A 24,166-nucleotide genomic window follows, 5' to 3' on the forward strand; every position below is an offset into this window, starting at 1 on the left:
CTGTAGCTACACGTCTTGATAGATGATTATGTAAAACCAGCATTTGAGCTATACACCCTCTTTTAGACATGGAGCACTTTTTTTCTTTTATGTTCTTTTTTATACTTTACTGATGTACTTAAAATACATGCTATTATTTCTGAATCTGAAATAAGGAGCTTTTTTTTTTTATTTTCTGGGAGACCATGTGACTGTACAATTGAAAGAGTGATAAAACATACAGATAGAAGATGTATAATCATTCTCAGTACCAGCAGAAAAGTATATATTTTCCCAAACTAATCAAATCTGAAAAAGTCAATGGGGACTTTTTTGTGTGCACAGACTATTGATATCAATGTCTGCATGATAAAATTAAATGACTGTCAGGAGCATAAGGCTGAGTAGAAAGAGCTGGGATCACCATGCCAAGCAGTCACCCAGAGCACACATCAGAGCCTGGGGAGCTGCAGTGGGCACAGCTGGCACACTCACCTGCCCTCCCTCACGCACCAGCCGCAGTACGGGTCCCTCGCCTGGGCACACTTCTCACAGTCAGAGTATTTGTGGCAGTCCTGCACAGGCAATCGGTACACCTGGAAAACCAAAAGCAAGGCAAACCTAACAACTGAAGTTGGCATAAAGAGGTGGAAAAAAAAATCTGTGGACTTAGCTGTACAGTGTCATTGCCTGTGGCAGCTGTATTACTATACTCAGAGCTCAGCCTGATTTTAACAAAATACATATAAAACCAGTGTGTTCTTTTCCCCCTTAAGTCTAAATTCACATACTTTTTTCTGCTTTTTTTTCCCCCACTCCAGTCTGTCTTCCAAGCAAAGTAGGACATTGTTATAATCAAGAATTATGAGCAAGCTTTACAAAAATTGAGCTTTTCAGTTCCTCCAGTTATATTACTTGTGGAAATCTGCACCTCAGGACACAAACTGCATCAGCGATGCTCTGAATTCAAGAAGCAGCTACTGCAGGGTGGATACTTTCAGAAGACTAACTTGGTACTGACTAGATCATTCTTTAAAGAGAATATGCTCCTCTCCCTATCACTACCATGGAGGTGAAATTGTTTGGAAATGCACTTCCAGCCAGAAGGCATTTCAGAAAGTCTGCTAGCATGAGAGAGCCAGGGCATTTTGGGTTGCTGCACTTCTCCATGCAAAACCTTCCACCATGGAATACATTCACTAAATAAAATGGAAATAATTATGACAGGAAGCATCAGGGAAAAGAAGATCATCAGTTCTCATGTCTCATTCTCCTAGTAAATATACAGCTTCAAGTTTTGATTTCCTTTGGTGCGGAGAATAAACAATGTTTTCTTTGGCTCACAGAAAGAAGAGCCATTCCTTTTAGCTATGCTGCTGCAATGATGCAAGAGGAAAACAGGACATACATCTTCCAGTTTATGACTACATTTTACTTTTAAAGAGCACAAAAAGTGTAGAAACAGAAACTCTGAGATGTAGGCTTTATAGTCTCATTTTAATATGCCAGTCTCATCTCACCGGCAATTATGAAGTTACTTTGACAGTCTGAGCTTGGCCTTTCCTTTATATTTGGAGAGTTAAAGAAAAGGACTCAGTTAAGGAAAATGTCAATATTGTGCAATTTTCTTGCATTTATTAATACAGGGGTTTACCTTTTCAGCATTCTCTTCTTTTTAGCTAACTGGAGCTGCATCACTGGCACTCATTCACTAACTGGTACCCATAAGCAAATTAATATCCAGTCAATGATTTTTTTATTTGACAAAGTATTTGTTTCACAGTTCTGGCAGGCATAAACGAGCCCTAGAGATTGCCATCTCTGCAAGTTTTGTACGACCTTAATGACAAAAAAACCCACCAAACCAAAACCAAACCCAAAAACCAGCTCCTTTAACAGCCACTTACAAAATGCAAATAAATTAATTTTAGCGCTTTTCGAGTTGGCACTCTAAATCAAAAAGTGCTAAAAACTAAAACAAGCAAACAAGCTTGATTATGGTAAGTGACTGCCACAGTGACTGCTTTCCTCCAAATACATTAAGTACCTTAAGGAATCTGGGATCCTACCAGTGATGCATACTTGGAATGAACCAGCATGAGCAGCACAGGGGTGCTAAGCTCCTTTCCAAGTCCCACAAGAAGGTGCAAGGGTTTCTCCTGCTGTCTGTTCAAACTTTAGGAGCAGAGGGGACTGACTGCTGAAAGCATTTGCTCAAAACTCCCCACTGCTCTTGGCACCACAAGAGAAGCCAGGAGAAAAGAGGGGAGAAAGGCAAAACAGGAAAGGTAGAGCTTGATTCTCACTATGGATCTTAACCTCTGTATTGTTTTTCCCTGTGTTTCTCAGATTTCTTTTTAAAGAAGCTATCACCTACCACATCACTACTTCCACTTTGTTCAAGTGCTCACAGAGCCCAAGCAATTAATTTCTAAATGCTGGGGCAGTCTGCATCTGCCAGGTAGCTCAGCAGCATGCATGCCTGTCAGTGCAGCCAGTCGTCCTTTATTGTTTACCTTTAACCATTAAAACACACAAATCAGGGTTCTGATACCTCTATTCCCACAACTCACAGCCATGCCTAACTCAGAAGTACATAGTTCATCTCTTATTCTTCCTCCCTTGCTTATGTCACCTTGTTTCTCCCAGCTCTGAAGGTCTCCATTCTCCTCCTGTCTATCTGCTTCTAAAAGTGGGTGGGACTGCTCACTGTAATTAACTCCTGGAGATGACAGTAATGCAATGCCATTACAGAGCTCCCAACTTTAGCTATTCATATTTAAGCTAAACAGGTTTTGTAAAAGAAAACTATTATTCACATTATTCAGAAACTGCAGTGTCTATGAGACCTACTTGGAAAAGATTTAAATAAAATCCTTTCTTCAGCAGAAATTTGCTGCATTCTAAATTTAAATGTTTTGTAGTGATTGATTTTTTTTGCAGGTTTTCTCTGAAAAAAAGTTGTCTGCTATCTTTCTAAATTCTACCATTTTAAGCTGACTGTCATCAGAAAGTTTGTCTTCCTTCAGTGCTGCTGCTATCCCTTACCCTGCTCTGCAGCACACACAGTAGCCTGGTGTGGATCTCCAGCCTTTTACATAATGTGCCAGCTTGTCAAATGGGGGGCCAGGCCACCCAGAGTTTTGTGGACAATGTTGAAGCTTGGAGTTGTGTTCCAAATCCAAACAGAAGCCAAATGAGAAGTAACAATGACTCAAAAAAAAAAAAAAAAAAAAAAAAAAAAAAAGTAACCTCTCTCTCACACTTATTATTAAATGATTTATCAGTTGTTTTTCTAGCATTTTTTCCAATGTTGTTTCTAGCCTAAAAACCTTCAGCTAGGCTATAACATTCCCGCAGCAGGAATTTATATTAATCCTTTTACAAAACAGCTAGAAAACATTTTTCTTGCACTGTCTTCCCAAATACTCTCCTTTCACAGCCCCCTCATTCTCCCTGTGTTAGTGGGGCGGAGCATTTCCACGTTGCATTCCATGTCATTGGCAGGGCTGCAGATGGTCACAGCCTGTCACCCACCTTGTCCTTGAAAGCTGCTGAACAAAGTGTTTGGGGCTGGCAGCTCCAGCCTCCACAAAGAAAAGTGTCAGAAAAGGATTACCCCTGGGGGTGCAGGAGAATCTGGCATCCCACTTATTTCCTACTTGCTTTATTCCTCCCTATTTTTTACAGACCTCCATTGTGCCTTCACCTTACAGCAAAAAGAAGGAGCCTAGGAGAGACTGTCCATGCCTTTTCTAGTGAACTTGGACTTTTCCTACTGTACTCAGTTCTAGCAGAAGCTTGAATGAAAGTGTTTCCCAAATATATAATTCTCTCCATTGCTTCTTAGTTTTTGACACTAAGACTTACAAAAACTACTCGCGGCTTTACAGACATGTCAGTGAGAGCAAGATCTCAGAGAGATCTTGAAAGGATCTGATGGCAGCCAGCACCCACTGGTACCCCACACATCCCACACTGAGTCCTAGGGCTGCCTGACCCTGAGGTGTGCTGATGCCAAATGTCTCCACTTCATCCCTCTCACAGAGCCTGTATGACAGCTCCAGAAGGGAACTCGCTTCCCATTCCCTGTCGCTAAGCATCACGGACACAACGGTTCTCCAAGTCACAACAAGTCCATCAGTTTAGACTTGAGAAAGGTCTTCATACACACAGAGTAGGGGGAGCCCCACCAAATAGGGCAATTTCCAGGAACAACTGGAAAACGTATAAATCTCAGGTTAAGTTACAGAGAAAGTGAAAGAGGGCCGGGTCCTTAATGCAAGCCGGACACGTTACCTTGTCTGTGGTCATCACGTACAGATTTTCCTGGGTTTGATCAAGGACCAGGTCCTTCTTTACAGGTTTGTTTGGTTCAATGGTAAGAGAGCTGTACTCAGTTGCAGTGGATGACAAGAACACCTATTTTGTGTACGAAAAAAACAAAAAGGTGGTTAATGTTTCATTTTCCCCACAATTATCATTATATCTGCCTACTGCTGTAAAAGACAATAAAAATGTTTCTAAAAATATATTAAGAACAAAAGGAGGACTAAGGCAAATCTTCAAGAAAGACATTAAGGTGCTGGAGAGTATTCAGAGAAGGGCAACGGAGCTGGTGAAGGGTCTGGAGTACATGTCTGATGAGGAGTGGCTGAGGGTGTTCAGTCTGGAGAAACAGAGGCTCAGAGGAGACCTTAACACTCTCTACAACTACCAAAAAAGAGGTTGTAGTGAGGTGGGGAATGGTCTCTTCTCACAACTAGCAAGCAAGAGGGAGAAAGGGAAAAGCCTCAATTTGTGCCAGGGGAGATTCAAATTAGACATTGGGAAATACTTCTTCCCAGAAAGGTCTGTCGACCACTGGAATAGGCTGCCCAGGCAACCGGTTAAGTCACCATCCCTGAAGACATTTAAAAGAGATAGAGATGTGTCACTTAGGGACATAGACTCAAAGAATCACTAAGGGTGGAAAATACCTCCAAGATCACAGAATCCACCCACTAAACTAGCATCACCATGTCCACCACTAAATCTTGTCTCTAAGCACCACAGGACTTACCACGTGGCTTGGTGGGACTTGGCACTGCTAAGTCTAAGGCCAGACATGGCCATCACTCTCCTTCAAGCAAAAGAAGGTGTTTGGTGTTGCAGTCTTGATATTTTAACACCACAAACATGAGAAGCCTTGAGCACCACACAACCAGAATTTATCAGAGCTTAAGCTTGGGCTTTGTACCGCCACCTCTATTCATGGAATGGCCAGAATGACTACAAAATGAAAAGTTGCTCTTAAACCAGTATGAGCTTGAATAGAGATAAGGTTAAAGTTGTTAGATTACCTAAGGCTGTTTATATAAAGCTCCCAGTAGGTATGTAATCCTTCAGGAAAAGTGTCCTTCAGACAATGCTAATTCAACCTGTGTATCACATAGCTGAGGTACATCAGAAATAATGCGTCTTTCCTTTGAGATGAAAATAGCCAAGCTCCACGAGAATTTGGTCCCAGTATGATATCTTATAAATCCCATTTTGACTTTTTGTTCATAACTTTTTACATATACACCTTTCAGTCTTCTAACTGAGCTTGTTACCTTAAGGATTTTACCATCCGACGTTCCCAGAAAGGCCACGGTGTGCCCGTTCTCCACAGCCACAGTGACAGCCGTGAGATTCATCCCTTCTTTCTGCAGCGCTGCCTTCTCTACAACACCATTCCTGCTTCCCAAAAGGTACGGCAAGTGTTCGGAGCCACAGGGGAAATTTTTGCTTGCATTCTAATAAGGAATAGCAATACAGACTGATGTTAAACATTCAAATCACTAATTCCTAGCTAAGAATGAAGTGCAGCCCTATTACTAGACAATATAATACCCCTCAGACACTGAAGAGTTAGGAAGAGAGAAATGGATTGTCTGGGCATTTGCCCCCAGCCAACACGCAGTAATCAGACAGCAGCCTGCTAATTGAGAACTGCTTCCATGCTTTCACTTTCCAGGAGACACAGGGAGAGAATTTTTTTTTCTGCTTCAACATAGCAGCAGTTTAAAAATTAACTAGTTGGTTTAATTAAAATGAACACGTCATAGAGACTGGTTTAACCAACTTTGCCTTGAAGACTGCTTTTTTAATTGCTGTACTTTGCTGCAATCCATAAAAAAGCAATTCCCTGGCAACTGTCTCATGAACTTCAAAACATTCCCTCTTCACTACACTTTAGTCTTGAGCGGCAGCAAGAGCTACCAGAAGGAAGTTCATTCACACCTTGCCTTTCCTGCTATATTTGGTAACAAAACCATGTTTCTGATCTGAAATCCACACCTTATTTTTGTCAGGAGCCACAGCCACTCATCACATTCAGGATTTCTGTGTTAGATGCAGGGTACTGCAACAAGTAACACTGGTGGTTCGAAGCAAAATGTGTAATTTTGACTCATCAGCACTAGTGACTTACTGTGTGGGAGATGGCTTCAGTCTCACAAGATGAAGGATTATGGGTCAATACAAAAAAAAAAAATATTCCCATGCCCCATCTCTTCAGCTGTTCGCCCCTCTCCCTGGACTATAGCACACCACTTCTCAAGTTGTGCTCAAACAGCTGCTTATGCAAGTGTGCACCTTGCTTAGGCTGAGAAATTAAGACATCCTCTTAAAAGCTGGCTGAGTTATTTTTAAGATGATTCAATTTCTCAACCCAGTTTAGGGTTGGCTGCAGTAATGAATGAGTGGTGTGCACAAGCGGGGCTTGGGAATAGAGTGATGTGGGCAAAACAATCACAAAGCCAACAGAAATGCTCAAAATTGCCTCTCAGATACAGCCATAGGTTGAAGAACAGTAACTGAACAGTTGTAACAGTACTCTTCAAAAACCTTACCGTCAAGGTAATGACAGGCCATAAAAAGATAGCTGTCATGCTATAAAAGTATTTTGAGCCACAGCAAAATACGAACACCACGTGAATACAGGAAATCTGGGTATTTCAGTTGTCTTACGATACAAATACAAGTGAGAAAAAATGCTGAATTACAGATACCATCTAAAAGATTCTTAACACCATTTAAGCGCATTGTAAAAACACCAATTGAAACTACAATTTTCTACAGTGATCACCCAGAAGCTGATCATGGTTGTAAAAAATCCCTGCACTTGTCTCAATAACTCCTACACCGGAAGGAGCCCTTTAAAAGAAATGCATTCAGGAAAGCAACATTTACCTTTGAAAAAACATCAAATCCTTTCTAAGAGACTCAAAATTTTGTCATTTCTTACTTAACCTGGTCCACAACCCCTCACATTCCATTTCTATAGTGAATCCATCTATTGAGTTTTCAGTCATCTTAATACAGTTTAGCTCAAAGCCACCCTAAAACATGTACTTGTATATTTTCCACAGACTCTAACACAGATTCTAAAATGAATAATTATATTATTCATATTACCAGTCCATGTAATGCACACGGGTTTTCTGCTGAAAAAAGTTTGTAAAATGAGCTGGTATTCTTTTTAGTGTAGCAATCATTCCGGTTTTTTTCCATCTTTTCATTGATCTGCCTCAAGGAAAACACACACATGGCAGATTTTAGAGAGCCATCATCTTTGTTCACTTTGCTGAAGAGTGCAAGAAGAACTTTGTCGTCTGAGTGAGTATCTGCAGCTTGTCCCTGCTGAGCCATGCTCTCAGCCAGTTCTTTTCCAGGGGTAGTGACGTAAGCAGAATGACAGTGGTCATAGGCACCATCATCATCTTTGCAACCCAAGTCCATTTCAAAGTAGGAATAATAATGGGCATCGTCTTTGCACAGACGTGCAATCAGTGTGCGGTTGTTGACAGGTTGTTTCTCTTGTTGATTAAAAATAAAATAAACATAATTTTTATCCTCAAAAACTGCCACAAATTGTTGTGTGCTTGATGAGTGATAAGCTGACTTAACAGCTGCTGAGTCTGTATACATTTCAAAAATGTCTTTCCCATCCCTGGCGTAAAGCTGCCGAGTGCTGATTATGATCCCATTGTCATTTGGTCCATTCCCTTTCCCAACAAACAGCACTCGGTCATTATTCAAGGAAGTGATCAGTCCCACAGTCGATACATTCTCATCGTTGCTTGCTACAAAGGACTTTTCTCCACTACTGTCTACGTAGTACTTCTCATCGCTAATGTTTTGTAGATCTCTGATGGCACAGATTCCCTTAAAAAGGCTTCCACATACCACAGTTGTATTATCCACCTTGTTCAGCAACAGCAATTTGTTATAATTGTCAGTCAGTACGGCCTCTTTACATTGATTTTCATCAATGGGAGGTGTACATTTTTTGTTGTCCTTTCTTGGACCTGTTTCTACAGATCTGATTACTTCCAGGTTTTCTGTAAGCTGATACAGCGCATTTACCACTCCCAAATATATTATCCCAGTGTCATTATCCACTGTTAGATGATTTAGCTCTGTAGCACTCTGAAAAAATTTCAGTTCCTCATTTCTGGATAAGGTGATGCAAAAACAGCTCAAGATGGTCAGTGTCCAGATCCATAAAGCCATTTCTATGTAGTACCTAAAAAGGGAAAGAAAATAATAACATGAAATATATAGAAAAATAAATTTACACAAAACTGAGAAATGTGGTTTTTCATTACTTAAATTCACTTATCCTTGTGCACGTGTAGACAGTATGAAGGTTATGGAAAGCTTTAAATCCTGTTAATTGCCTAGCAATTTAATCTGTTGGGGAAGAATTTAACAAGGTCATATATCTAAATGATGATCATATAACCAGTTAGATTGATTATATGATTGTACTAAAGCACAATGAGAACACCCAATTTGAAACAACATGGAGTGACAAAATGTGGTAGTGCTTGCCCAGACAGCATCATACTGTGTCAATTACTCACTGTGGAAGTTTTAAAAATAATTTGGAGACTCCCAGTTTCAGGTAGCTCCTCCTTAAGAGGTGTGGGGGGAATTTACATAAAAGTTTGGAAACATTTTTTATTGTGGGCTTTCCCCAGAGAAGGAAAAACCTTCCACTGCATACAAGCAAGTCTGGATCTGGCTGCTGATGCTTTTTGAGAAGGCATTACACTAATCCTTCATCAATGTGAAGCCAGAAGATGGTAGATCCCTTAATATGCAACATTGCCTTTTACTGTTGGTATGCATTAAGCTCCAACACTTTCATTCACTAGAGCACTGCAACTTAAGAGTTTCAAATCTGTCTTAAGAACATCACTTAAATTTTTTTTGGGATTATGATTCTGTCACCTTTTCTTTTTAATCCCTTTCAGAATTGTTAGTTCCCAAGCAGATTGCCTGGCTGTTGGAATTAGAGAAAGACCTTCTGAAACTTGTAAGCAGGATTCTAGTTCTAATCCAAAGAGTTAAATGAGGAGTCTCATCTGACTTTCTGAGGCCTGAATATTTTGTTAATGTTTTCTTAAAGTGTTTCATTCTGAGAGCAGAAAATAAAAGGTGGTACGTTTGCACGCATTGATGTTAGTGGGGAAAGATGAATACTGTTTGGAGAAAGATCAAATGCAATCCACCATATTTTCACTTTCAAAGTTAGCCATGGGACTCTTTAATCTGATGAGGAAAGAACCTGTAAATTTACAGGGAATCTCAACTAAAATCTGAAAATATCTGGAGTCTAAATAGAAAGGAAACTATTAAAAACAGAGAAAAGACAAGAGAAACATTTAACAAAGCAATCTAGCAGGCAACAGTCTCATAGGATGAGGAAAATAACATGAAATGCCAAAACCAGAAACTGAAAAAAAAAAACCCTTAAAAAATCCCAAACAATAAAGGAACCACCCTCCTTTGTCACTCATTCTGTTTTGGCAACAGTAATAGAGTCTGGTGGGATGTGAAAGAGAATGCATGAATCATCACTAGTACTGGATAACTAAAACTAAATGTTAACAACCTGGATGTAAAAGTTTGAACAGGGAAGGAAGGACTTTTGTTGTGAGTATAAGTCATCTGCAAGCTTCCCAAACTACCTCAGCATTGCCAGTAATGCATAAAGACAATGCCTGTCCTCCAGTATTTGAGCGTGTTTTGCTCCTCTATGGAGAAAATGCATGTGCAATGGTGGGAACAACGGCCCTAAAATCAGAGTGAACTAAACTCTAAATCCCCAAAAACCTACTAAATGTAACCCAGGATAAATAAAACACTAACTTCAATCTTGTTTGCTGAAGCTCCTATCATTGTACCGAGCTGAGTAACTAGCTATAAAATGATGCCAAAGACAAGAGAAGACATCACTGGCAGCACAAGCTGGAATTTCTAATGATAAATTGAATTCCTATGACAGTGACTTGTAACCCATTGAGACTTGTAACCTATTCTCCAGACACACAGACTTTAGCACATGCTTTGCAATGTAATGAAGTGTTGGATCTCTTTACAACAAGAGTTGACCTGATCTAAGGGACCCAAAATTCTTCTGAATTCTTCTCTTTTCTTACTATTCCTAAGGACTTCAATTTTCCAGCTTTGATCCCATCTTATTTCTCCATTGCTAAATGATATGTGATAAAGTTTGTCATCTAGTTTCAAATATTGTCCCTTATAGTTATCTGCAATGAAATAAAAAGCCAGCTTGACAAGCTACTGCAGGGTTTTTTCACACCAGTTTTATCACTCTATTACCTATTGAACAAGGATCAAATGCAGAATTGAGATTAATTTGTTCCTGCTTTTCTCACAAGGTAATTATTTTTAGAGTATTATAATCTCTGTTTTCAGTCAAAGAAACCCCCATAAATAGCTCTACTTACAAAATGTGCCTTAAATGAACGGAAAATAATTCATTGTACCTTAATTTCAGTACTCAGTTCCCCTCCATGTTCCTGTATTTCAGTGCATTGAAAGAACCAATTTTGTCCATTAGTGGCACACAAGACACAAAGGCTGCATTTGCAATACTCCTGCCTTCATCCCAGAAGAATGAAGAGTCTTGCTGGTCCATGCCATAACCAGAACTTAATAAAAAGTACATGTTGCATGTTTAAACCAGTCTCTTAGAGGAGTAATTAATTTTCTGTATAAAAATGGGTAATGCTTCCTCCCTACTATTTTCTGCCTTGTTTATTTATAAATTTTTTGACTTAAATTATTCAGAACTACATGCACTCTCCATTAATAATGCCTTGTCTTTATTTGTTTTTGTTATTTACTCCCTGCCACTCCTCTCATGTCAACCCCCATCAGATAAACTCAGATATCTATGCGAGTTCATAATTCTCTATACTTATTAGTTTCACTTTCCATACTTTCGCCAAAGCAAGTAGTAAACAAAAATTAAATACACTATGAAGAGATTCAGAATTAAACTCTCCTTCACTTATCAAATAGCAGGCTTAAGAAAATTAAAAAAGTAAATAGAATGAAGTGAGATGAACTACAATCACAGGCCCCTTTCACTTATTTTTAACTTAATTGGGAAGAAGCAGCTGGAAGAATCCTTCCATGACCAGCTGGTGTGATAAGAATGCCAGAGCTGCTATTAACACGAGTGCTGTACTGAATTAGATGCTCTGGGAATGCATCAAGAAGCAGTCTCCTGCTGTGAAAAACTTCCGTTTTAAATGAACAAGTTGCAGAAACACAAGAGAAAGGTGTAAGAAGCATAGGCTGGAGCACGGAATCCATGATGTTCTGCACAGGAAATGAATTTCCAAGGGCTTAATCACACTCTGTATTTACACACAGGCCTGGGTGGCTTACTCTAAGTCATGCCCCGGTCCTGAGAGCTGCCATACACCCTCCACTCTCAATTTGCACTTAGTTTTAAGCCCTTATCAGACTCAGGATAAAAGAAGACCAACAGAGCATTTGCTCACATAATTTTCTCTCTCAAGGTCTTGTCTCCATCCAGCCTCTTTTCCCCTCTACTGCTTCCTACAAGAAATATGAAATTCTAGAATTTATGTGCAGGAAACACAGGGTACCCAGAAGAACACTTCATAGAGGGGAACTGCCTTAAAGTGACACTGTGTTGGTAATCACACTACTACCTGAGCTTTGCCCCACAGCTATCAATTTTAAAGTAAGTACCCATAACTTTGTATCTTCCTACTCATGCTACACCAGTAACCTTAGATAACACCCAATTTTTCAAAAGGCATGCAGAAAAAAGGAGCATCCGTAATCTACAAGCACAAAGTGAGCTTCAAATTGACTTCACATTATTATAAACAACCCTAAGAACTTGCACTAGTACCATGCTGACATGGACTTGGCAGGTGTTCTCCTTCAGTGTAAAATTAACTGCTGTGACTGAACACAGGAACCTTCAACTTTCCAGCCATTCCCCATCACCTTAGCCTTTGATATATCTTTAGCTTTATGCTATTTAATTTCTTACATTTGCTTCACCTGAAGTGAAAGAATACCAAATTTTGCCTGAAACTCGAATAACTGAGAACCAAAACAAGTGCTATTCCCAAAAAACAACAGACAAGAAAATCTTCACTGAAGGAATAATCTCACCATTTTAGCTTATGTGGTTTTTTGGTGTTTTTTTTGGTTTTTTTTTTTTTTTTTTTTTTTTTTTTTTTTTTTTTTTTTTTTTTTTTTTTTTTTTTTTTTTTTTTTTTTTTTTTTTTTTTTTTTTTTTTTTTTTTTTTTTTTTTTTTTTTTGTTTTTTTTTTTTTTTTTTTTTTTTTTTTTTTTTTTTTTTTTTTTTTTTTTTTTTTGTTTTTGGTTTTTTTTTTGTTTTTTTTCAGAGTATTTCTTCATTAATCACATATATACTTAATTAAGCCCTGCTATGACCTCTTATCCAGACAAAATTTTTTTTACCTGACATTCTGGTCTAGAGACAAGCACTTCTGCCAAGCAAGGCAGGTACTGATATGCTTTAATAGCAAGAGATGCAGAAAACTGTGGTTCTCCCAGCAAACTTTCCCTTAATCAGAGGGACTCCAAAAGATGTACAAGACACTTAAATTGGAAAAAAAAAAAAAAGATAAAAAGACTCAAAAATTGCTACATTAAAAAGGTAATATCCAAAGAATGCAATCCAATGGCATGGTTATTTGGGGAAAGATGAATGAAAATTCTCTCTCATTTTGAGTAACTTTTTAGCTTTTCTTAAGTGTGCCAAAGGTTGAAAAGAACTCAGCTTTCAGTTTTGGACTCAAAAGAAGTCAAAACAGAAATTGGAGAATGTATGAGAAGCAGGGGATAGCAAATTTTCAGTCTGGATTTCAAAGTTTCTACTTCTGCAAGAACTGTACCTAAAAGAAAACTCTTCCTCAGTTACAACTTTTACTATTATTTCCTAAAACAAATGAGCGATGGTTCAGAGAATGAATCACCTGAAACAACACTGCAGGATTCCAACAAATTTCCCAAGAGCACAGCAACATACTAGAAAGGTTTGGACAGAGAGGAACAGCTTTGCTGGTATACTATGCCAGACATCCAAAATTGGCAGAACCAGTGAGAGTAGTGATCACTGTGAGGGTGTTCATCCCTGTAGTTGTGCTGCTAGCAGATGGGACCTGTGGCTCAGAAAACCGTGGGAGGTCATGCTGTGGAGAATGAGAAACCACTATCTACTTCATTAGATGTTGTGATAGCCCGTACTACTCAAAAGGAGCAATTTTCCTTCCCTTTCACTTCTCAAAACACAACTTGCTAAGATGTGTAGACCATCTTCATACAGAACAAAAAATCCCATCAGGTCAAACTGCCTGGTAACATATGGGCAAATACTTTAATACTGTTTCTATTCCTGGTGTGGAAGACAAAAGTTTTGCTTGTTTTCACAAGACAAATTTAAAAAATTTTTTTGAGTAATTCTCAATAATATAAGATTTTTTTTTTTTTTTTTTTTTTTTTTTTTTTTTTTTTTTTATTTTATTTATTGTTTTTTTGATCTTATGCGTTACTGAAAACCTAGGTTTCTTATATCAAGAATAAGCTGTGGTGCCCACTAAGTCACTCTGACACTCCATTTCTTGGCTAAACAGGCTGACAAAAATATGATGAAAGGATCAGGGGTTGAGATAAGGACAAGGAGATATCACTTATCAATTACTGTCACAGGTAAAACAGCTGCAACTTAGGGAAATTATTTTAATTTGTTGCCAATTAAAATCAGAGAAGGATAATGAGAACTGAAACCAAACTTTAAAAAACCTTTTCCCCACACACTCCCTTTTTCCTGGGCTCAATTTTACTTCCAAGGTCTCTACTTTCTCACTGCAAGCATCACAGAGAAGGGGGGAATGGCAGCTGCAGTCAGTCCATCACATCTCTGCCACTCCCTCCTTGTCACACTCTTCCCCTGCTCCAGCACACACTCTGTCCCACATGAGACAGCCCTTCATGGTCTTCTCCAAAGTGATTCTTACCCATGGGCTGAAGTTCTTAATGAACTTTTCCAGAGTGGATCCCTTCCACAAGGATCCCTTCCCCAGTCCCTCAGGAACAGACTGGTCCAGCACAGGTCCCCCACAGGGTGACAAATCCTGCCAGCAAACCTGCTGCAGTGTGGCTCCTCTCTCCACAGGCCACAGGTCCTGCCAGGAGCCTGCTCCAGTATCAACTTTCTACAGGTGTTGGATCCTCCAGGGGGTGCAGGTGGATCTCTGCTCCCCCATGGATCCCCATGGATTGCAGGGGCACCACAGCTGCCTCCCCATGGCCTGCACCACGGGCTGCAGGGGAATCTCAGCTCTGGGGCCTGGAGCACCTCCTCCCTCTTATTCACTGACCTTGGTGTCTGAAGAGTTGTTTGTCTCACAGGTTTTTACTACTCTCTCCTTGCTTCTGTTGCACAGTCGTTTTTTCCCCTTCTTAAATCTGTTATCCCAGGGTGCTACCATCGTTGCTGAGCAGCTTGGCCCTGACCAGTCCAGGTCTGTTTTGGAGCCAGCTGGCATTGGCTCTGTTGGACATGGATGGGGGAAGCTTCTGGCAGCTTCTCACAGAAAACACTCCCATTACCAAACCCTTGCTATGCAAACCCAATATACCTATACCATGGTTTCATCTGTCAAGAATGAGTTGTACTTTGGTCCAAAGAGGAGTAAATCCCAATACTGTGCCTACAACATGAGCAGAGGCCAGCAGTGTCTGGGAGAGCAGAGTATGCACTGCATGTTTCCCCCGGGAAAGGGTCATGAGCAAGAAGATGTTTCCATAAATCTGGAGAATCTCATCTTTAAGAAGATCTGAGATATCAGCAGCAAAAAGACCTAGATAACTCACTGCCTGAGATAACCCATTAACCCAAGTGGACACTGTGGCATCCCACAGCCGGGTTAGCTGGGAGCTCAAGGGCAACAGGATGTGTATGAAAGGATGAGGAAATGTTGAGCAAGATGATCCAAAGGGAATTTTAAGGACTTTTTTTTAAATTTTATTTTTATTTTGCTTACATCCTTATCAACATTCACACAAGTTAAAAAAATGAGTTTTGGGAACCTGAACCACCAATTATTTACCAAAGATCACCAAATCTTTCTCATGTCTCACAGGCTTCTAAGGGGTAGGGAGGGGATTAAACAGAGTATCTCATCCAGCTCTAGTATCCCTGGCAACTACAGTAAAACACTATTGCTGCATTCCACCAAGCCAAACAGAGATGTTTTCTTGTCCCACCTTAGAAAAGGTTTCTCCAGGCATTGTATTGTATTAACAGCTGAGGAACACAACTGCCTTTTACAGTTGGTTCTACATCCATCAGCATCCCAGCATACCTGTGACAAGCACTCTCATGAACTTTGTGCAAAATTGGCAAAATTGATTGCGTCAAAAGTTTAAGAGAGGCAGACAGCTAGAAAATTCAGAATTCATATTAATAATTATGTTATCAACTTCAAGCTAAATTAATAACACTATAAGTAGTTGGAATCAAAACCTTTCATCCATGCACACCTGAACTTTAAAGTATTTAATATTCTGATCCAGATCCAAATTCAGAGCAAGAGGGAGGCATGTGAGCCTTAATTTTTCAACTAGGAGTCACTCAAAAGAGCATTAACAACAGGTAATGAGACTCAGAAAATGCATACTTAAAAATTTTTGCTATTGCACTCCAGAACCTCCAATAATGTCCTGTTTCTGCAACATCAGCAGGTAAACAAAAGAGAAGAGTAGCACTTGGCAGATTTATGTGCACTCTTCGAAGCAGAGACTCTAATGAATTCCCTGGTTCATTTCAGTCTGACCTGGCAATGTTTTGATTTTGAAAATCTTTTACACCATAGGTTCTGACATAGTCCAAGGACAGGTTTCTTGGCTGGTCTTAGGAATCAAAATAAAATTTCTTTTACGTGAAAATACTTTCAAGATTTTACAGTGCCAATCAGCTTAAAAAAGAGTCAAAAACATATAAGAGATAAAAACAGCTGCTGTGGAGAGACCTCATTCAACAGCATTTACTACCAGCAATTACAGATTATAAACCACTCTGAGACAAGGTTAGCTTATGCCAGAAAGGTCTCTTCACATCCTATTTTTTATTATGAAGACAAGTGTTCATATTATCATCCCAAAACAGAGGGTTGCACATTCACATTCCAGCCCCACTAATGGAGGCAGGAACACACACAGAGAAGAGAAACACTGCAGAAGCAGACCTGCATTCATGCCTTCCTGGACCATCACACCTCCCATTCAGTTTGGCCCTCTACATTCATCCCTCCATCTTTTCTCCATTCTCTCAGCAGCAATGAAGCACTCATTTTAATGAGGTCTCACTTTCTCGAGTGTTACAAAGATGCAGCTGATCTGTAGAAAAGCAGCTGAGTGAGGTGTTTAATAGCAAGCAGCTGACTTGTCAGGAATCTGTACCCACGGAATCTCCTCTTTGACCTGCTTTGTGATTTTCTTGAAGCCATGAGATCTCCTAATGAACAAAAATTAAGATTTTATTTTAATCTACAATCTCACTGAGCACTAATCCCAATGATGCCCTATGGGCTAACACCCAGCTGAATCAGTCTGCAGTCAGCACAGGGCCACAAGCCACTCCAGACCTCCCAAAGTCACTTACAGTTTTATGCTAACTGAGCCTGCAATGGCCAAACCTGATTTGGCTGCAAGGGTAAACACCTGCTGCAGCTGCCTGAGCTTCAAGGGGGGTGACTTCCTGTAGCAACCGCTGTACAAGACGGCCACAGAAGCCCAGCAGAAAGCAGGGATGCCTCATGCACACTCACCTGCTCCATGTAAGCCCTAGGTTATTTTATCCCTTCTGCAACCCAGGAAAAAAATATTCTTTTCTTTTAGCTGGTGAACCTGCAGAAAATTAGAGTCTGAAGCATGGAAAAGAAAGCCCAGGGAGTTAGGATAGTGCTGATTTGCAGGCTTTCCTTGCATTAATAAGGGTATTACAGCACAAGGAAAAAAATGCATTTGTACTGATAGTAAAAGGAGACTCTGTGTCACCAGCTCCATGATACAACAACGAACTGCTTGTTTTCAGTGCTATAAGGTCATCTTCAAGGACTGGTTTTGGACTTCCCCTGGAAGAAGCCAGAAAGGAGGCGGATTTTCTTCCAGCGTGGGGGAATCTGAGCATGACCATGTGGAAACAAACACTAAGTTTTCTGCCTCCTTCCTTGCCAGAACCAGTTCTTCCGTGTAATTAACCTTGTAATTAACCATTTATCACATGCACAAAGAAATACTCAAGTCAAAAGGACACTTCCAGCATGTATGAATTCAAACCGGGAGTTCACATGCAGGCAGTCGGTCTCGCCATTCCCCTCAAAGCAGAAGCAGCAAACCGCGCTCCGATGTCTGCTGCAGCTGCAGCCCCTGTGTCAGCAGCTTGAACCTGCATGTACCCCTTGCTGAGCACAGCCAGAGGAGAGCTGCAAAGAGCCAGGATTTCCTAGCTAAGATGTGACTGTACAGAACAGCACACAGACATTTAAAGCTATGCAGAATTTTGGCATGAGGCAGAGCCAACATTTTTGTCTTCTTGTTATATATTACAGTGTCATAGGCCTTAATAGAAGCATCATGTATAAACTGCAGTGATAACACCATATGAAATTGATCCTATAAATCAGTGGGGTAAATAAATTTTAACCCATAAATTAATGAAATGCAAATATGGTGAGTAATGCAAAAAAATCCTCTTCTTCTAATTCTACCTCTCACTTGGTAGTATGTCTGCTGTGTGATTTCCTGCCTCATCACCATGCTGTCTTCTTACTCTCCTGTTTCTCTTTATTTTGTTTTTGTATTTGGGTTTAATAGATCCCCGCATTCTTAATTTTCATGCATTTATCTATCAGTGCCAGTGATTTATCCAGGACTACTGAGACATGGGACAAAAGCTCTATGAAAATGGGAAGCTATTTTGACCACACTCTATTGAGTACACTACAATGTCCATTGTACTCAGGCAGCTGATAATGCAAGCCACAAACAGAGAGGGGTAGATGGGGAAAACTCTTGAAAATGAAAGTTTATTGATTGTCAGGAGCTAAGAAACACATAGATGAGGAAGAGAGAATTTTCCTGGCTTCTTCTGCTGGAGATAAATCACAGGTGTTTATTTGGTTTGTCTTTCTTGAATTTTTTTTAAACTTTTATTTGGACCATTTGTATCCTCATGTTGGTGTTGCTGATTTTGATCGCCCTGAGATTAAAGTGAGTTTTTTTTTTTCTCTGTCTTTCAAATTAATGTTCATGACAACTTTTAAAAAGCCCTTTTATTTTTATTGCCTTACACATCTTTTCTCATCTTCTTACAGCTCCTCCTCCCCCCACCTTCTTATTTTCTTTTTTTCTTAGGCACAGCCTCCAAGTTTTCCTCTCTTACAGTTGCTGCTACAACAGCCTGAATACTCTTCTGTAAAGTCTCAGATTACAAAGTAGGAGGTAGAAGAAAAAAAAGGAGGAAAAATAAAGGAACAGGAACCTCAGGTGATTTTCAGATCTCAATGGGGATCTCAGACATACTCACTGCCGTATTGACTCCCCATCTCTTTTCAAACCTCATCTGGAAACACCTCTTGTTTCTTGACTGCTTTTCCTTCTCCTTTGTTCCCTATTGCTCTCTCAGAAGCAAGAAAAATACAGTGAGACATGCTTAACTTGGTGGCACCTGCTGATACTCTCCACACTCCAGCTTGGGGAGTGGGAGGAATGAATGTGCAGAAGAGATGGTGCTGGATGAACTGGAGTCCTGCCTCAGGGAGCCATGAAGATGAGCTGATGCAGCTGGAGCCACCCAGCAGAAACAACGAACTGGGGGAGCTGCTTCTGCTCACAGACAGATAACTCCTGCAGCTGAGAATGGAGCTGGGACAAGATGGGGACACACGTGACAGCAGGGCAGAAACAGCTTGGAGAAGCAGAAGCATAGCAAGAAAGGGCACATGGTAAATATTTGGCAAGGCTTTCAAGGGGAGATGAGTATAATAGAATCCACAAGAAAGGTGCCTGCAGGAAATTGAACATACTAAAATAAACATCATACACAGTATAAAGGGTTAAGGACAAATATAGAGCAGGCTGTATGTTCCAAGTCACATTTGATTACACTTATTCATTTACCTATTGTGGCTTTTGGCTGCCACAAGTGAAAAAAAAGGTAATTACAGCAATTTCATTTGTGTTTAGTTTTTCCTGGTGTTTTGTTGTTGTTGTTGTTTTGTTTTTGTTTTAATAAACACACAAGGCTCATCTAAATGAATGGAGTGCCCTGGCTCTAACAGCACAGTGCTGACTTGTGCTGATCCAATCTGCCTAGACAGACACTGTCTGTACAATTCTATGTACTTCCACTGTATTTCACTCCAAACTTATATAGCTAGTTAACCAGTAATTTACAGGAATGTGACAGCAGCACCCACCTGTGTCTATCTACTTAAGGGTCTGTCAGCAAAAGAATTGTAAAATCCCCTTTTATGGATGCATAACACAGTCATAAAATGTGTTTTCCTCGTTTCAGAAGTGTCCAACACAGGAACACTTATTTCAAAAAAGGAGCATGATTAAAATGTATTGCTGCCTATTTCACACCAGTCTCTGCCTAACCCCTCCAAAACAGAGGTCCTTCCCTTAAAACTACAAGTCATCAGTCATGCCGAACAGAGCACTGCAATCTCCACAGAACAGCCCTCACACATGTGTGACAGACTCAAATCAAATCAGTTAATTGTCACAGGTGGGCTCTGAACCTACTCCAGTTGAACTTGCCAGCTGAGCCAGGACCTGTCATGGCCTGCCTTGGGGCCTCTAGGTGATGCATAAACTTACCGAGAATGATAGAGTGGTTTGAGATGGAAGACACTTTCAAAGATCATCTAGTCCAACTTCCCTGCTCTGTGCAGGGACACCTTGCAATAGACCAGGCTGCTCAATACCCCTTCTAACCTGGCCTTGAATACTTCCACAGATGGGACATCCACAACCTCTCTAGGTAACCTATTCCTATTTCTCACCAGCCTCATCATGAAGAATTTAATTCTTATGTCCAAACTAAATCCATACTCTTTCAGTTTAAAACCATTGTCCTTCTCCTCTCACTAGAGGTCCTAGTAAAAAGCCACTCCATTTTTCTTATGAGTCCCCATTAAGCACTGAACAGGCCTCCCCACTCCTACAGAGTGCAATTTTTGCTTGGAAATGCTGCTGCCCAGTAAGTGCACATACGTGTATGATCCTTTCCACCCTGAAAATATCATAGATCTAAGTCTCACAATTTCTATGTATAATTACTGGGTCCAGATTTACGATTTTCTCTTGTTTCCTCAATGGCTTTCGAGAACCAAAAGTCATGCTTCTAAAGAGGATGCAGTTTGAGAGGATGCAATCAGAGGATGTAATTTGAGATGCATGGAAGTAAATAGTGACAGACAAGCAGACCGGCCCTTCCACTCCTACCATTAACAACCCAATGGTTGGAGGATTTATCTGCCTGCTGATTGTATGATCAAACCATTCTCAAATAGTATTTTAACCTAAAACAACTGCAAGATTCAGAAATGTATCTTTAAAAAGAAAAAGGAAAGGAAAAACCCCTCTTTTTTCTGTTGTACACAGAGCATCTGTTTTCAGTTTTCTAACACCCAGAGCTGACTCCTCCTAAGAACTGGTAACTTTAAACCCTTTGCCTTTGACTGAGCAGCTGGGCTAACCATGCTCAAACAAAGGAGCAGCAATTTCCAAACTTCTGGCAGCACAGTGCATCCTTACCCTATTGCTTAAATAGATGCTGCCAAGGCATCCATGTGAAAAAAACCCATGACAAAAGATGCAAAGCCATGAGTAAAGCCATGCAAACTCTTGCTACTTTCTTAGCAGAGGAGCACAGGACAAGTTTGGCACAGCATCTGCTTTACACAAATTCCTGCCTATGGTGATCCCTTTCCAGATCCCATTGTGTTTTGATGTTTGAATAAATGCAAAATGCCTTGTGAAACAGCCAATGCTAACAAGTGGAAAAGAGGTCTCCACCAAAACTGCTGCTGCAGAGCACAGTGGAATTCTCATGGAAAGAAGATGAGTTTCTTCCATGTGTTTGTACTAGGATAGAGAGGTCACTGCAAGGCTGCTCAGCAGCTGGTGGGAGTGTTTTTCTTTCACTGCTAAGTGCATTTGGATACATGAGTTAGCAGAGCCAATAAGAGCCAGCAACACTATACGAGAGGAATAGAGAGCAGTGTAAATCCTCCTCCTTGCATGACCAGTTTCATCCCACAAGACTAATTATCCAGGCAACCTCCAAAGACTTCTGTTGGGCAGCTTTCATCATGCATCTTCTGAGCTTTTAAGCTAAATGTTTCTTTTACAGCACCCAGTGATGTGGTTAAAAGGTCTAAGCCAAGTATATTTTATGATTGCTTTGTACATTAGGTACTTTGGTATATATATTTCAAATTTGAATTTACAGTAACTGCTCCGTGTATTTTAAAAATTTGTACAGTAGATAAACTAAATTCAAACACAGCCTACACTTTCTATTGGAGAATATATATCTAGGAAAGTCTTCAAACGCAATCATCATATGTAAACACTTTCAACTCTTTAAAAGCAAATAAGATGAAAATCTATAGGAGTATATTAAGACATAAAGTTTAGTGTGCTGATATGTAAGGATAGTAGGAAATATGCCTAAGAGCATGATGTCATTGAAAATATAACCTGCATTCCTGCCCAAACAACTGAAAGGCAATCAGAATTCCAGTATTTCATATATATGTTCTAAAACAATTTTTTGGATAGTCTTATTTCCAAGGAACCAGAATGCATAGCTCAGTTGTTCCAGCACTTCAAAATTTATGCATGGTGTGTCAGGAAAGAACAAACTATTATTGCAACAGCTAAAAACTGCAAGTTTTTGTTCAGGCTGCATATTTTACAAGATAAGTCCATCTATAGATGCAAGCAAAAAGGAACAATTTTATGGGCTAGTTTATCCTGTAAAATATTCTCCCTAATCCTTGTAAAAACATACTTCATGCTAATCCTTCTGCCTGAAAGCATTTTTGCAGACAACTTAGAGCATTTCTATCACATTTTGTTACCTTTAAGCTGATCTAATTTACCTGGTTTTCATCAGGTTTATTAGGGTCTGTCTAGATATCAGATTTTTATAGTTGATCTGGTCTTATATAAAATGCTCAAACTGGTATATTTTAATTTCCCAAGTGGACATCTGTCTTCATCTGCGTCTTGTAAAGTGCTAAGTACCTTCCTGGGCCTTAATTAATTAGGAGCAATGACCTATGTATCAGGTAGTAATAGCATCCAATTAATGGAAATGTATAATGTAAAGTATTATCAGCCACATCCCTGCAGAGGGGTATTTGCCCGTTTGTGCTGCATGCCCTGGACAGGCTGCACCAGGGATCTGTAGCCACCACAGAGTGCGAGCACAAGATTGATCCCCCTCAGCCCAGGCTTTTCAATGTGAATTTCTAAAGACACTCCGAAGCTAATTATCTGTGCATTTCTGATTGCCATTGGAGGCATTGCATCTCCAAGCTTTAAACATGCCTACCATCGAGCTCAAGGCTGCAGGGTAACCACGGAGGCTCCCTGAAGGTGAGGTTCTGTGAGGCTAAAACCTGCTGGGCACAGGAAAGATTTGAAGCACTGGAAACTTCCCTGTTGCATACTTTGCCCTTCCAAAACAAATCTGGAAACCAGTCTGAGAGGACAGAAATCCCTTTTCAATGGTTTTTGATGCACATTTTACAGAGCCTGTGGATTCACGCCAGAGGAAACTTCACTCCAAGGCATAAATGACTTGTATATGCTACTGTGTGCTTTGCAGATGACTTTTTAACACAATCTACCATCAAATAATTATGCAACATATGCCACAGGAAACAACAGAAGTTGCACACGAGCATCTGAACAGATTCCTCACTAGCTTTCTGCAGTACTTGAATGATGACATAAAGAAAAGCCAGTAGGAAACTCAACCCCTACTATTCTTCATTTGTTTGATGGGCAGGCATGAACTGTAACTGGCAGAGAGATTAAGAAATTAGTCATAAAGTACTGAAATATAACGATATCTGAGACTATGAAGATAATTCTTTGAGTGTCTCTGAAATAAATGTTTGCTTGCTCTGAGAAGTCAAGCAAGAGCAACTCACCAAGAGCTAGAGCAAGGAGGGCTACTGCACCATGAAGCTGGGCTACAGTCTCCAGGCAGAGTACTGGAGTTCAGTGATTTTATTCCTTTGCAAAGGATGTGAGATACATGGGTGCAAAACCTTACATAAAATGAGAACTCATCTCATGGCAAGGTCCAAAAAACCAAAACAAGCATCCAGAGAGCTCCAGTACATTGCTAAAATCAGCTGCAGTACTACACTTTCCCTAAAGCTTTGGGTAAATATCTTCAGGCAGAAAAATCACGAGCATTTCAGATGGAAATGTGTCTTTCCACTTAGCTTTCAAACTGGAATGCCTATAAAGGGCAACCACTCCCTTTTGGCTGGTCCCTGCTTACAGCAGCTAGGAAAAGGTCTGAAGTTTACCACCACCCTCCAGCTCTCCTACCTCACAGGGAGGAAGACGGAGCCAGGACTCTGCCTCTTGTTCTGGTCTCCATCACCACAAAGGTTTCCAACTGCAGCCTCTTGGCTTCAGGTCTAACCATACAAGGCCATTATAAAGGGCATCCAAGAGCACCACTTCCATGCTTTTAGAAAGAACTATGGCTGTGCAATAGGGAAAATTAAACCAC

General features: G+C 40.2%; 1 protein-coding gene across 2 annotated transcripts in view; it reads right to left on the reverse strand.

The window, feature by feature from the left end:
• Window positions 1–24,166, reverse strand: part of PLXNB2 (plexin B2) — a 251,059-nt gene that overhangs the window by 70,627 nt on the left and 156,266 nt on the right. For both annotated transcript variants that reach the window (XM_041405443.1, XM_041405444.1), the window contains exons 5-8: window positions 7,420–8,530; window positions 5,574–5,756; window positions 4,279–4,401; window positions 475–575 (exon numbers count right to left, since the gene is read on the reverse strand). In XM_041405443.1, coding sequence (XP_041261377.1) covers window positions 475–575; window positions 4,279–4,401; window positions 5,574–5,756; window positions 7,420–8,530 — 1,518 coding nt within the window. The remainder of the gene's footprint in view (window positions 1–474; window positions 576–4,278; window positions 4,402–5,573; window positions 5,757–7,419; window positions 8,531–24,166) is intronic.

Source organism: Onychostruthus taczanowskii, unplaced genomic scaffold (assembly GCF_017590055.1).
Source record: "Onychostruthus taczanowskii isolate IOZ18803 unplaced genomic scaffold, ASM1759005v1 scaffold23, whole genome shotgun sequence".
NCBI lineage: Eukaryota > Metazoa > Chordata > Aves > Passeriformes > Passeridae > Onychostruthus > Onychostruthus taczanowskii.